General features: G+C 39.1%; 1 protein-coding gene across 2 annotated transcripts in view; it reads left to right on the top strand.

Annotated features, from left to right (window-relative positions):
- The window catches only part of ADAMTS16 (ADAM metallopeptidase with thrombospondin type 1 motif 16), a 133,198-nt gene that overhangs the window by 59,717 nt on the left and 58,070 nt on the right, over window positions 1-15,411 (top strand). The window contains exons 9-10 of one of the 2 annotated variants that reach the window (XM_019743385.2): window positions 222-359; window positions 9,404-9,557. In XM_019743385.2, the coding sequence (XP_019598944.2) occupies window positions 222-359; window positions 9,404-9,557 (292 nt within the window). The remainder of the gene's footprint in view (window positions 1-221; window positions 360-9,403; window positions 9,558-15,411) is intronic. The other variant, XM_019743386.2, reaches the window with a different exon arrangement.

Genomic DNA, 15,411 nt, shown 5'->3' with positions numbered 1-15,411 from the left:
TCCTTTTCACTCAAGAATAACAGGTGTACCTTCAAACAAAGCCCACAGATGGATGCATGCGTGTGACTGATCTCTACAGCTTGGCTGTTAGGGCTTTTGATTTCTTCCCGACCAGGACACAGAAGTACAGGAGTCTTCACCGTGTTGTCATATGTTTGTTAAAGTGTAGTAGACAATTTAAACTGTTATTTGTTTGAAAGAACCATTTCTCTCTCTTGTAGTTTTGGCATGGTCCATGATGGAGAAGGGAACATGTGCAAAAAGTCTGAGGGCAACATAATGTCCCCTACATTGGCAGGACGCAACGGGGTCTTCTCCTGGTCACCCTGCAGCCGCCAGTACCTACACAGATTTTTAAGGTATGACGTTTTGGAGATGGCCATATATCTCTTAGTGCCTTTGATGTTCACTGCCTCATCAGCCTGATGGGCTCACTGTCCAGGCAGCCCCATGCTTGGGTGTGACTTCCCAAGATGGTTCCCATTTGAAGGTTTCTTGTGACATTCATTTGACCAAGGAATTTTCCAAACACTTCCTTAAAGCATGGAGGCCCATAGGCTTAATCCAACATCACTCGACCTTTAAACTCCAAGGAAGTCCATATGATACTTACCAAGCCAAAATATTATGTCCACATTTAGTTTGTTTTGTTGTGTTTTAATTCTCACGTCTATATAAACATTTCAGTCCATGAACAGAGGGAGCTAGCATGTATGCATCTGTGTACACAATGGTAAAGCACACCAAACTTTCTTTGTTGTTGTTTTTTTGTTTTGTTTTTAACAAAATTAATTTCTTAATAGGAGGAAAAGCTTGACTATATAAACCTTAACCTGGCTCTAAATCCTGTAATTTTAAGAGTTCTTTTTAGGAAATTTTGTTATAATACTAATTCATTTAGGGTATAGAATTTGGGGAGGTAGGTTTTATCCCCTCTGAACAATATATAGTAGATTTTTAAACTTTAGAGAAAGAAGGGATTTTTAAGAAGCACCCTTTGATGTGCTAGTAAGTTAGATCCCCCCTCCCCCGAAATCTCAGTGGCTTTGTGTTTGAGGTTTGGCTTAAGCTTTAAACCATAACTTTATTTCTGACTGGCACCACACTCCAGCACATCTTGGTGAGGTCTCTGCTCCATGTAGTCATTCAGAGACCCAAGGTGCTTCCACCTTGTGGCTCTTTCCTCTCCTAGGACTTGGTTCTCCATTGCAGCCAGCAGGTAACTAGGGAAAGAGAGAGCAGTGGAGGGTGCGGGACAGAGGCTATTTCCTAAAAGTGAGGGTTCAGCTGGTGGGTCTCCGAAGGGAAGGGGGGGGGTGCTAAGAAATGTCTACCCATGTGCTCTGGGGGAATTGGACAAGAGGGTTGGTACAGAGAGGAACATATGTGCCGTATCATCAACCCAACTCACATCACACGTGCAGTAACTGAGGCATGCAGGGACCAGCCAGTTAGTGGCAGAATTGACAGTAGAACCCAGGCTTTCTGGACCCCAGATCTCACTTCTCTCTCCACCGACCCCAAGAACCATGCATGCAAAGAGCTGAGGAAAAGCAGTTTTCTTGAAATCATTACATTTATTTTTGTGTTTATCTGTAAGTATTTAACAAATTACTTGGTTCAAATACTAAAAAGATAAGGGAGAATATTTGTTTAGAAAGTCGCTCTTAACTTTGAAGATGACTTATCGCTGAGCATCAGCATAGAGACTGGAACACATGGGCAGAAGAATTTAGGTGCTGGACCCACCTCAACCCCTCTTTTCTCCCTCCTGAACACATTCTTCTGGAACCGAATGGCAGCACCTGGAACAGACTGGGGTTGATATTTCTGTTCCTCATGAGGACACACCAATTTCCACCTTTGCCATTTCAGGGACATTAGTGTTTCTTTAGCCCCAGGAAGGAAAGCTGCTCGTATTCAGGATGAAGGACATGTTTATGCCATTGACAGAAATGCATTTTCTGCAGAAGGATTCCGTTGGCTCATACCAGCGCACTGATTCACAGTAATCTACAGATTCGTGTAGAGGAGATCAAGAGCTTCCCTGTTTTCAAAATGCACCTACAGGGCTGGCAGGAAACAAAGGGACAGGGACTGCAGCACCTCGTTCTCAGCTAAACATATTCACATTTCCGAGTTTCGTCAAAGAAAGGACGAGAACGGTCACTCATTTCAATCGTATATTCTTGGGAAAAAAAACAACAAATGAAACCACTTTACCTTAAGAAATTGGAATGGATCATCTCAAGAAAAAAAAAAATTAGTAGAATTCCAAGTTAGATGAAGAGAAAAGCAAACAAAAATAAAAAAAAATGAAGACCAAGGAAAAACACACAAACGTGGAGAATGTAAAGGACAATCTTTATCAGTGATACTGAAGCTTGAAATTGGTCTAGGATCTTTCTAGAAACCAAGGCAATCTTGTTATAGATATAATGGGTTTGTATTAATTATAGGTTCAATCTGTATTAATAGAAAATAAGGCAGATTTCTTCAAGGAAAGCAAAGCTTTTACCAGCAAAAATTAAAAAATAAATAAAACTGTATATATAAACATAACTGTAGGTATATATATATATATGTGTGTATATATATATATATGTGTGTGTGTGTATATATATACATATATATGTATATATATACACACACACACATATATATGTGTATATATGTATATATACATATATATATATGCACATGCATTTATAAAAATGTTTCCATATACTTTATCTACTTTGTGCTTATATAATACTCTACATATTATACCTTTGATATATTAACTATATTTTCCATATTTAGAACAAAATTATGTTTATATGTCATATAGTGAGTATTTATAAATATTAAAACAAATACAAAAGAGAAAACCATTGATAGAAACTTACCTGTGTGTAAGCTTCCGTATCTCACCTGAGGACACACATGTGACCGCCTACTTTTGCTGCCCTCTGGACCTGGCCCTAGAGTGATTCCATCCTGGGTCATCCACACAGGCACTAGCAACATGTTTCCTTTTCTTATACTTTCCCTCCTTTTGCCACAACATGGTCCCAGCAATGGAGCAGGGACAGATCAAGGAGAAGCAGCTGCACCAGTCACAGCTCACACTGGCCCAGCCAGAGTTGGGGGCAGAAAGAACAGGTTGGCACCACCAGGAAGTGTCAGGGTAGCAGCCAGATAGCTGCCTTCTGAGTCTCTGCAACTTATGTGTCTGAAAGTCAAAACTAAGAACGAGTTACTGCAAGCTAAGAATCGAGGACTAAGTATACGAACCCTGTTGTTTTCTGTGGACACCATTCAGGGTTCAGCCGGCCTCTGGCTCTTTCACTACCTCCTTACTTTGGGTTCTAGATTTTTTTGTGTTTGCCTTCTTTCTCTTTCCCTCTTTCTCTCTTATTTTTCCAGTAGAGCCCCTTTTCTTTCTTTTTCTCTGTCGCAGAAATTAATTCGTCTTGTTTCTAGAACACCATTCGGGCGAGGTCACATACTACATCTGTTGGTTTTACTCTCGTTTATTATCTGTTGTCTGATGGACTGCTCCCCAACACCCATCTGTAACCGTGAGCCTGTGGCTGGTTGGCCTCAATCGCTGGCTCTTCCTTCAGTTCTCCAGAAGACCTTGTGACATGTCTTCTGAGCCAGCATCCTGGCCACCAGCCTGCAGGGACTCCAGCCTTCAGCTTGCAGTCCCTTCCTCAGAGTCCTACTCTGAGCCCTCAGGCAGCATATTTTACCCGCTAAGAGAATGATGACTGCTTTCCATATTTTGTGCCCTCCAGGAAGAGTGAGGATTTTGTGGATGTTATCTGTGTACTGGTAATATAAACCTATTTACTAGGAATGCACATTTGGTCATTTTTCTTTTATTTGTGTCATCATAAAAGACAGTGTTAACATTATTCTACAACTGGCATGACACACCGGGGTCCTTTAAACATGTGTTGTCCCCTCCACAGCATTCTCATGGAGTCAAGTTGGGGATTGTTAGCATTGTTTGTAAGTGTTTCTTGGAGCTGTTCAATATGTGTGTGAAGAATTCTGCTTCCTGGTAGTAAAGAAGAACATTCATTTTATGCTCACAAGCTCTTATTTGTAGTAACAAGAAAAATTGGGTAAATGGGGTCAAATATATGGTGATGGAAGGAGAACTGACTCTGGGTGGTGAACACACAATGTGAGATACAGATAACGTATTACAGAATTATACACTTGAAACCTATGTAACTTTACTAACTATTGTCACCCGAATAAATTTTAATTAAAAAAAAAATTGGAGTTTTCTTTATCTCAAATCCTTTCTATAATTTTCTAGATTTTTTCCCCAAACAAAATTGTATTGCTTTTTTTCATTTCCATAGTAATGATGAAGACATATAAACATTTTCAACTTTTTAAAATGTGCTCTGACAACTTGGAAAATGGGATGCAAAGTTCGGGTGTGCAATGAGAATCAGCATCATGGAAGTGTCCAGAAAAAGGTTTCTAACTGCCAAGAAATATAGGAAAACTCACGGAAAGAAAATATTTACATGCTCAGAGACTGATTGTTTTGATGACATTAAATATGGGCTACAATCTTCAAGTCAGAATGTGATCTTCAGAATGATTTTTAAGGTTCTGGAATTCAAAGCCATTTTTGTCCTGTGATTCTGGAATGGTCAGATGTACTCTGAAGAGTGTTCAATTTTTTTGTGTGCTCATCAGTGAAACCCTTCTGTCATACTTCAGTAATAAATCTTAATTTTCAGGGACTTTACAAATTTCTCTGGACCACATGATTATAAATAAATATGGAAGATTTTACATGCTCACAAGTTTGTTTTCTTGGAAGATTAAATTTTCCCAGAAGGACTCGCATTGTTAAATTCACTATGAGGGTTTATTTTACTTGAGATGACCAGTTGTGAATAGGACATTTCTATAAACCATTAACACTGATTTTTCATCAGCTTAATGCATCTGAGGCTGTCATCTTTGACATGTCTGCTGACTTCCTGATTTCCAAGTAAGCAAAATGCTGTTATATTCTCCACCAATTAGGTGGCTCTTTGGATATGATCCCAACAGTGAGTAAGGATACATGGCTAACTTGTAACGATGAATCTGCTTTCCTTTATTAGCAGTCTAGCATTTGGTTAATGGAAAAAAATATATAATAAGGAATTCAATTGGCCTGAAGTTGTCAGCACAGCTTTTCTCCATACTTGGTAGAGTCAAGAAGGACAGATATGTGTTTGGAGTAAATTCATCAACGTCGTCAATAAAGGCGTGTGTCATTTCCTCAGAACAGACACAGACCTCATCCCATTTACTCATGTCTGCATCCAGGAGGCTAGGACTTAGGGAAATTACATTTAGCTCATTACACTTAACGGCAACATGGACCCATCTTCGATTTATTTTTTAAAAAGTTGAGGCATGTCCTACTGATCAGTGAACATGTCTCCACTCGGACCACATGAGTCTACGTCAATACATGAGAGAGGGGACCATCACAGAACTGGAAGTCTGAGGGTTGCATGGATCCCCTGCCATACCCTGCACCACCTCTGTTGATGAGAACGTTTGATTTGACCTGAGAGCTCGTTCATCTTACTTTGGGGCGTAATGGAACGACTACATCTCAGTCGCATCTTGCTCTGCTGTATAATGCTCATCTTACAATAAACAAACTACCAGGTCACAGACGATCATAGTTTCTGCAGAGCCCGTGTGATGTTAAGACGAGAATGGGCACTGCTGTGTGATGGAAAGAGCAGCAGAGGGAGTCAGAACTGACGTGCTGTACGAGTCTTTATCACTTATGCCTGGGAAGGTCTTGACCTTGGCAAGCAATATAACCTTTTTGGGGTACCCTCAGTTTTTCACTTGGAAAAGGAAGAAACACATTTAAGAGACCTCTCCAGTTCTTCAATATTTTATGGCTCATGAATTCGAGCGGTGAAACGGTTTTGAAATATTGTGGTGGTAACTTTGACCTTGCTTTATTTTCTTTAACAGAAGATTTTAAAAAATTTGGAGTCTAATTTATCCATATTTTCCCTTTAGTATGAGCACTTTCTGTGCACTGCTGGAAGAAAACTCTGCTGACCCCCAAATCAGGCATATATTTCCCCCTGATCTCCTACAAGCTCTATTGTTTTGCTTGTCACGTGCAGGCCACCTGGTTTGCGTGCTGGGCATGCAACAGAGTGAAAACTCATTTTGTGCTTGTGGATGGTGTGGTTGATTGTTTGGAAAATATCTGCAATGCTTTTCCTTCTTGCACCCACTCCCTGGGGTACCCCTACATCTGCCTCATTGACTCTGGGCTTAGCTGTGTGACCTGATTTGGTCAACGGGACAAGATCAAACATGCCCAAGCATGAGCCTAGGCAGAAGGACCATGGGTGACATGAGCATGTGGAGTTTCAGCTCTTCATACATGATGCCCATTAGAGCCCACGTTCACATCCCAGCATTGACACATGCATTCCTGCTGTTCCCCATCCCGGACTCTCCCAGGCTCCCAGTCAGTGTGTGTTAATTGACCAGGCAGAGACCCCGTCCTCACCGCCATATGCTTTTCTCTGTGGCGTCGTTGACCACTTACATCGCTTCCCTTTACATTGCTCTTCACTCCTTGCATTTCCTGTTTTCCATCTGAGACTATATCCTTTATGTATGGAGTTCTGCTGCGGTGTTATTTGTTTGTTCGTTTATTTGTTTGTTTGTTTTAGTGTGGGCTTCCCAGTGGCATATTCTATTTTTGTCTTTATTTTACCCATCTTTGTAAAGGGTATTTTGGTTTTGAATAGAATTCTAGTTTAGCAGTTATCTTTCTCCAGTAATTTGAAGCTATCATTTCCTTGTTACTTGGCTTCTGTCATTTCTGTTGACAAGATAACTGTCAGTCATGTTGTTGCTCTTTTAAAAGTAACATATCTTTTTTTTTCCATGTCACTTTTGATATTTTTATGTGATTTTGATTTTCTATAGAATTCTTACTATTTTCCTATGTGTGCTTTTCTTTATATTTTTCCTGCTTTGAATTTTAGAACTGCTTAAATCTATGGTTTGCTGTGTTCCATCAATTTTTGAACATTCTTGGCCATTTTGTTGACAAACATTAATTCTGCCTGATTCTTTCCATTGGCTCTTTTCTTGGATTCCGATTATGTAAATGTTAGAACTTTCTGCAATACACCATATGCACATTTTTTGTATGTATTAGTCCTTTGGTGAAAGTCTTCATCTTAGCTTCTATTTTCTCAAATCTACTAATCATAATAATTTTAAATTTCATTTCCGATTACACATTCTCTGGGATTTAAATCATTTGGTCTCATTGCCTAGTACACTTAGTAATGTTGAACAAACAAGAGCATTGTTTATGAAAAATTTAAAGACAAAATAAAGCTCTGAGTGAAGCTATCTTTTATTTCTAGAAGACAGGATGGTTGCAGTTTACCTTAACCCACTTTGGGATTGAGCTGCTGCCAACCTGGCATCCAGTCTCTCTAAACCGGTCTATTAAGTTAGTTGTTTCTTCTAGAAATAGGCCTGTTTTGACACCAGTGGCAATCCTGTGACGTTTACCAGGACCCCTCCTTTCCGGCAGCCCCTTCGTTCTGATTTTCATCTCCCCCACGCCCCCATCGCCAGAAACTTCGCTCAGCTTCTCAGCCCCTGACCCCACTTTCCACTGTGCCACTTGTCTCTTGGCAGCTGCTTGTGACTCATCAAATTCCTTTTCTGAGAAGGAACATAGCAGAGGATGTTTGGTTCAGCTCTGTGCTTCCCTTTACTCTGGAAATGCTCATCCCTCGTGTCCTTTTTGTTCCTTTAACAGCTTTCTAATGCCTGTCAAAGGATCAGTCTAATACATGCCAGTCTAGAATAGTTAGAAGCAGAAGTCCCCTTTGATTTCAGTTTTAATGCTGAATATTAAGTAACAGGTTACATTTATACAAAGTGTAAAAATTCCTGAAGCTATGAACCTCTTTGTAATTTTTCCATTTCTTGTGTGGGCCAATCAGTGCCACTGACTTTCCCTAGTTTCCTGTCTGTGGACTGGGAATAGTATTGGCAAGCCTGACGTAACCATTGAGAGATAGCAGGGAACATCTAACTAGTATGTAGAAATCATTTGTGATCCATTGAAGAAAGGTGCTATGGAATTCCAGATTTGCCAAATCACTCCTGTCTTGGAGTGTTAATTATGCTTCTATTCATTTTTCTTTACTGTTGAATATGCACTGTTACCGTGAAGGGTGGCAGTGATAGTAAATCCTGAATGAGTGCTCCCAATGAGCCAGCCACCGCTCTGGGCACTTTCCTGTCATTTGGCTTCATCTCTCCTTCTTTGCTTGCTCTGAAAAACCTTCTGACCCCCGTGCATGTACGATTAATATCTCGTCTACAGTGACTGGTGCCACCCCTCACAGGTCGGGTGCACAGATATTAATTGCGGCCATGCATCAGCGGGCTCCAGGGCAAGGGAATATGGCACCGGGGCCCTAGAGATCGGGGCCAAAAAGATTCCAATCAAGGTGGATGACAACCATACAAAGGAAAGTTTGGTAATGCAGATGCAGTAGTGTTGTTGTTCAGTGTATTGTGATTACAGAGGTTTGTTGTTGTTGTTTTCTTTTGGCTTACTGAAATTTGTCAGTAGGATTTAATTGCTATTTGCAAGCACGGGCCCCTCCAAATGCAGCAATGATACTTACATACATCCCTGGTGGGAAAGCGATACTGTATGTGTGGAGGAAGGAATTGTTAGTTGGTCTTTAGCCATCTGCTAGTAAACGTAAGCAGAGTTAGTTTCCTTCTTGAAGTGGAAGTCTAATAAGAAATTAGCCTGAGTATAGAGCATTGGTGGTGAAAATTGTTGCAATGTCCCGTGCAGAATCTCTGGAAGTTATAATCTATTGTGCAGGTATCCCCTAGCCTAGGAGAGGAAAGGAAGAAGGAAGGGAGGGAGGGAGGGAGGGAGGGAAAGTAAATTTTAATCTTTGAAATAGGGTGATTATGAAATAGGGTGATTATCTATTAAAAGATGTAATACCCATTTCCATCTTTTGATTGTTCCTGGCAGAAAGTGTACATAAAAAGTTGCCTGTAATAGGAGCTTCTCACATTGAACATCTGGTCGTATTATTCCATTTCACTTTTCCCCATAACGAGTTTGAGAAATCTACAGAAAAAACAAGTTACCTTCCTGGAAAAAGTGAAATGAACACTTTCAGAAAATGTGGCCTCTATATTTAAATATAACTAAGATAATTGCTGTATTTGACCTTGGTGAAAAAATATGCTCCCTTCTCCATGCAGGATATGTTGTAAATCTGCATGAGAAAAATAAAAGGGCATAACTGCCTGTGCATCTTTGATCATTCTTTCGGCGTCACTATTTTAGCACGGCCCAAGCGACATGCCTCGCCGATCAGCCAAAGCCTGCGCAGGAATACAAGTACCCTGAGAAACTGCCGGGACAGTTATACGATGCGAACACACAGTGCAAGTGGCAATTCGGAGAGAAAGCCAAGCTCTGCATGCTGGATTTTAAAAAGGCAAGTGATTATTGGCCAGTATTCAGTGCGATCTGCTTCATAAAGTTGTTTTATTCAGTGTAACTGACATTGATGTATTCTGCATGTATTGGGTACCTACCAAATGTCAAATCCTATATGGCAGGGCTGGTCCTATATAACAGGAAACACATGTTTTACTGGCAAAGAAAAAATGATGGTTGATACTGTTGTGGGTATCAGTTTTCATTTGAGAACAACGTGGCCTGTTAGGTCAGCTCTTGCTTTGTGATTTATCATGTGGGATCTCAGCAATAACTTCGGGTTGGTGTAAGTTGCAAATTAATACTCTGAATTTTTTTCGAATGGTATTAAGAACACACTGCCCCCCATTACCTTCCTCCAGTGTAAGCATGATTTACTATAAAGCAACAGCCTACCTAGAGCGTCTGATGATTACATTCCCCAAATGAAGAATTTATAAGAGAAGTTTCTCATAGGAGGTGCTATCTACTGTGTCAACCCTAGGGACATCCCCAGCGTGGTTTCCTGGTATAAATTCCTCATGTAACTCAGAGACTTGTGCTCTAGCTGCACAGGGGAACCGCAAAGGAAAACTACCCATAAATTAAATGAAAGTATCTCTTCTTGAGGCGTCTAGTTTATCACGGAGTTAAGAGGAAGGGAGACCAAAAAAAATGCAGTCCTCCAGAAACCAACAAACATTTCCGAGTGCCCTGGGAGTATTCCCAATTTAAATCTAACGGCGATAATCTTTCTTCTAAACTCAAGTCTAGCTCCCGCAAAGATCACTTACAGCCCTGTGCCAGAACTGGGTTCTCATCTGCTCAGCTGGGCAGTGTCAGCTCAGACCAAGAATATACATCAGTCAGCAACAGCATGGATTCCCAACGGTCCGTTTCCCACGGGCAAAGTATGCGACTCCCCCCTAAGCACTTTTTGAGTGTTACTCTTCTGTGCATTAAGGAAAAGGAGAGTAAAACTAATGTTTTCTTTCCAATGTGGGAGTTTCTGCATTGTGCTTCTGGTTTCCACATCATTTTGCTCTGTGACTGTGGACTGTCATCCATGATACCCTAGTGCCATCTGGAAAATACAGAAATTAGAAGCTAATGAGCATGTCTTTTTTTATTCTGGAGGAAATATTCACATGCAGAGAAATGCACTCATTTAAGGTGTAAACCTGGCATTTTTAACAAGTGAATTCACCCAAGGTACCGGCATCTCAATCAAGATAGGGCTTCTTCCCATAAAGCCAGAGTCCGCGTTTGTCCCCATCTGATCTGATTTTCAGCACCATAGTATGCTTTGCTTATTCTGAAATGTCATACTCATAATTGCCAATATTTCACCATTAAAGATGTTGTTAGCTGTTGGTAGTACATAGTTACCCGTTATTAAATTGAAGAAGTTCCTTTCGGTCCTAGATATTAAGCAATTTTACCACAAAAGTGTGTTGACTTTTGTCATATGTTTTATTCTGCATCTATTGATATAGTTATAGTGTTTTCCTCTTTTATTTTGTTAATGTGGTAGATTATACTGATAGGTTTTAATTTTGCTTTCATTGGTTTTTGAATAGTAAACCAACCTGCATTCCTAGGATCATTGGTCATAATCTAGTCCTCGTGTTTATATTTTGCTAATTTGATTTGTGAATATTTTGTTCAGGTTTTCTACATCCGTGTTCTTGAGTGGTATTATTTAGAAATACTGCTTTCTTAGAATTGCCTTTCAAGAATTTTTATCAGAGTTATATTGTCCTCATCAAATGTGTCGAAAGGTTCCCTACTCCTTTGTTTTCTCAAAGAGCTTGTATAGGATTGGTTTTATTTCTTCCTTAAATGTTTATTATAATTTACCAGTGACTTCTGTCTGTGGGAAGGTTTGTAATTACTAATTGAACTACACTAACATATATGGTTTATTTAGAAGAAACTCTTGCTAGGCTGACCAAATTCACTGGACATTTAAAAAATAAAAATAAAAAGTGATACAAGAAGAGAGCTTTCCCAATACATTTCTCTGTCTTACCTATGTTATCGATGTTTCACCAAAAAATTGTCTGTAATATTTTCATTTATCCATTTAATGACCGTAAAAGCTATAGTGATATTTCCCCTTTCATTCCTAACAAAGATAAGGTGTTTATCTTCTTTCTCTTCATCAGTCCAGGTAGGAGTTTATCAGATTAATTAGTCCTTTCCAAAACATCAAATTTGGCTTTGTCATTTTTTTTTTAAATTGTTGAATTCTTTCCTGTTTCATTAAGTTCTGGTTTGTGTTTATTATACCCCAAGGCTTACTGTGTATTTATTTTTTCTTTTTTTAATTTTAAGGGATAAACTGGATGACTGATTTTAAAACTTTCTTCTTTTCCTAATATAATCATCTAACTGTATTTAATGCTATTCATTTCCAGCTAGGCAACATATTAGCTGTATCCTGAAAATGTTTACATGTTAGGCTTTTAATATTATTAGGTATTAAATATTTTATTATTTAAGTGGTGACCTCTTCTTTAACCAATGTATTATTTAGAAGTAATTATTTAATTGCCAAATAATTGGTGATTTTCTAGATAGGTTTTTAATTTTGATTTCTAATTTAGTTCAGTTTTCTTCAGTGAATATACTCGAGTATATTTTTTTTTTTTTAAATTTATTGAAATGTATTTCATAGTCAAGCATTTGGTCTATCCTTGTCAACATTCAATGGGCACTTGGAATGAATATGAATTCTGCAGTGCTTGGGTATAGTGTTCTAGAAATATCTATCTTGTTGATTTGTTTGACATGTTATTTATATCTTCTATATTCTCCATGATATTTGCTACGTGTTAAACCAATTTTATGGATTTTGGAGCTGCATTTTTAGGTTTGCGCACATTTAGGATTGTTGTGTCTTTCTGACTCTTTCATTATTAAAATTGTCCTCCTGTATTGTTGGAAATGTTACTGTCTTGAATTCTACTTTACCTGATATTAACATAGCCGCATTAGCTTATTTAAAAATACTCTGCATGATATCCTTTTCTACCTTCTTTTAAAATCTCTATATCCTCCATTCTGTGACACTGCTGTCATCTGCCTGGGACAAAGTGCTCCCAGCACAGATTTGGGGCAAAGATGGCATTCACCTTATGATTTTCCCTTCTCTCCATGATCATGTCCTGTTGTCAGAGGTCTAAAACAGCCCATATATTTTGTCCAATTTTATAGTTTTTGTATGCAAAAAAATAACCCTGTTATCACAATGAAATATTGTGAACAGTAGAGGAAAAACTGAACAGTAAAGGAAAAACATTTTAAATTTAAAAAAAAAATCTTTTAAAATCAGAACATGTCAGCTGATTCCCTATGATGTAAAATTGTTCTTCAACATAAATAAATTTGATATATTTTGTTTTTATAAGTTAAATTCTACTTTTGCGGCCAGAATCACTAATATATTGAATTTCAATCCTAGATATCATGTAACAATTAGAGATTTTTTTTTTTTCCCCATGTGGACCGAAGCATCTCAGGGCATTTTCAATTATAAAATGTAGTGTTTTTGTTTTGTTGGTTTTTTTAAATGAACTCCTACTGAAATTTTATAAAAATGTGTCTATTTTCATTAGGTTGAAGTATAAAGACCAGTCAGTTTTCTGATGGGAGAATATAAAAGCATAAATTAGAAGCAAATTTCCCAGTTCCTAGGCCAGCACCTGTCACATAAGAACCACTTTATAAAAATTTGCTGAGCAGGGTAATTGATGGATGGATGGTACTTTAGAAAAGGGTGACCGGTTTTTAAGTCCCATATGCTATTTCATTTGAGAAGTTAATCTGTAGTGCAAGTGCACCTATCTGTTGGGTAAATGGACGTACATCTGGTGTATGTGCATGTATGTCTGCCTGCCTGTGCATAAATCCACACACGTATATGTCCATGGCTTTATATCCTATTATGATATCATTTGGAATTACATTTTCAATTTGTATTTTCGGCGAGTCTAACGAAATCATTTGAGAAAATGAATCTGGTGGCAATCTGTTCACAATATTGAAATGCTGCAATAAACTTGCAGCCCAATGCTCTGAAAATGTTGATTATATTTGGGGTCTTAGGTTGTGAAGTTAAACTTAACCAAGTCAGTATTACTGAAATGGGTCTTTGTAAACATAGCTCTTAAATTATGGGACAGAATAGGAAGTGAGAGCCTTCATTGAAGCTAGGATTCCTTAGCTGAAAAGATAAAAGCACGAGTGAGCTCTTTCCATGGGCTTCAACATTCTTCTTCCTGAGCATTAGTTATTATAATCATTGTGTCTTTAGCAAGTACCTGTTCTGCTTCTTCCACATTGCTTGGTGGCCTGACCCTGCAGTCTGAAATGCGAGCTGCCAGAATGGCTTTGAAATTCGATCACCTTAGTGTCCTGGGTTTGTTGTTAAATCAGGAGCTCTCCCCACACCCAGCATGTCTTACATTCCAACTCTCTAGCTCTAGAACCCTGATTTCAAAGGGTCTTTGTTGCAAAAGGACCCTGAAGTTTCATTAAGAATATAATGACCTATAACAACAATGCTTACTTTAATACAACCACTGCACGTTATGTCCAGACGTTAGCGACTAAGTCAAAGTATGATAAAGGGGAGAGCAAGTAATTAGTTTTTGGTTTTTCAGTCGTAGTTTAATTTTCATTTTATTATCTAATTCTCTGAAGTATTCATTTTTTTTTTTTGCCCTGGGATAGACTGTCACATTTTACCTGATGGCAATTACATCCATAGGGTACCCAGGTCTCGAATGTTTTTTGATATGTTGAAAAACAGTCACATGGATTATATGGTATTTCAAGGATCCTCTAACTCTGCGATCTGTTTCTGCCTGGAGGACTGGAACTGGGGATTGAGCGGCTTCAGGATGAGGCTGAATTGCACAGATAGCACAGGCAGGGCACAGACTTACTGGTGAGCTCATGCCTCGGTGAGTGGTGAGCTGCCTTTTGCCAGAAGCCTATATTTGAGAGCTTTGCACTTACAAAAGGTAAAAATGGTTGCCTTTAATGGTATCTTCAATGTGTATTTCTTCATTCTACAACATGCTCCAAAAAAGTGTAATGTGAGAATATTCTGAAATTGTCCGGAATGGTAAGAGTCTAGAGATAATATTTTCACATCATAAGGTAGCCCTCTTAAGCCATCCAAGATAGTTTTATGACCACAATTCTCTGGTCATTCTTAATTTCATTTTACACTAAAAATGCCCCTGCTCATTCTGTCCAGTTTCCACAGGCACAAACCAGCTGATATTCAACTCACTCAGAAAGCATTTCTTGAAAGCTAGCCAGATCCCAAGCACTGAGGACAAATATATACAAATAATTTAACGTTTTTAACACCATCTATTTCCTTTGTATGTCTTGCATAAACTTTGAAACAGTGCCATGAATTAGTGCCACCAGCTCCCTCAGGCCACGGCCATGGACTGGATGACCTCTGATTGTGCAGGAATCTCCTCATGCCCCTGAAGTGAGAAAGAAATGTGCACTGGTTTGGTGCCTGTTAGGTGCCAGGCCCTGAGTTGGGCCCTTTACCTGCAGCCACTTCATCTAGCCCCCAGTACCTCAAGGACACAGAAGGACATTGGGTCCCGCCTGCCCAGATCTGTCATGACCAATCCATATCAGATGTGCCTACCTTCTCAGAAGCCCAGCCTCTACTGGACTACCACATCCATCTCCCAGCTGACCTAACCACAGGGGCAGCTGCCACTTTCACATTCACCCATTCATCCATTCGTCCATCCATTCATCCATCCATCCATCCATCCATCCATCCATCCATCCATCCATCCATCCACCCACCCACCCACCCATTCATCCATTCA

This window comes from Rhinolophus sinicus, linkage group LG03, assembly GCF_036562045.2.
Source record: "Rhinolophus sinicus isolate RSC01 linkage group LG03, ASM3656204v1, whole genome shotgun sequence".
NCBI classification, from domain to species: Eukaryota; Metazoa; Chordata; class Mammalia; order Chiroptera; family Rhinolophidae; genus Rhinolophus; species Rhinolophus sinicus.
Note: the sequence above shows the minus strand (reverse complement) of the source record. Positions and strands in the feature narration are given on the sequence as shown.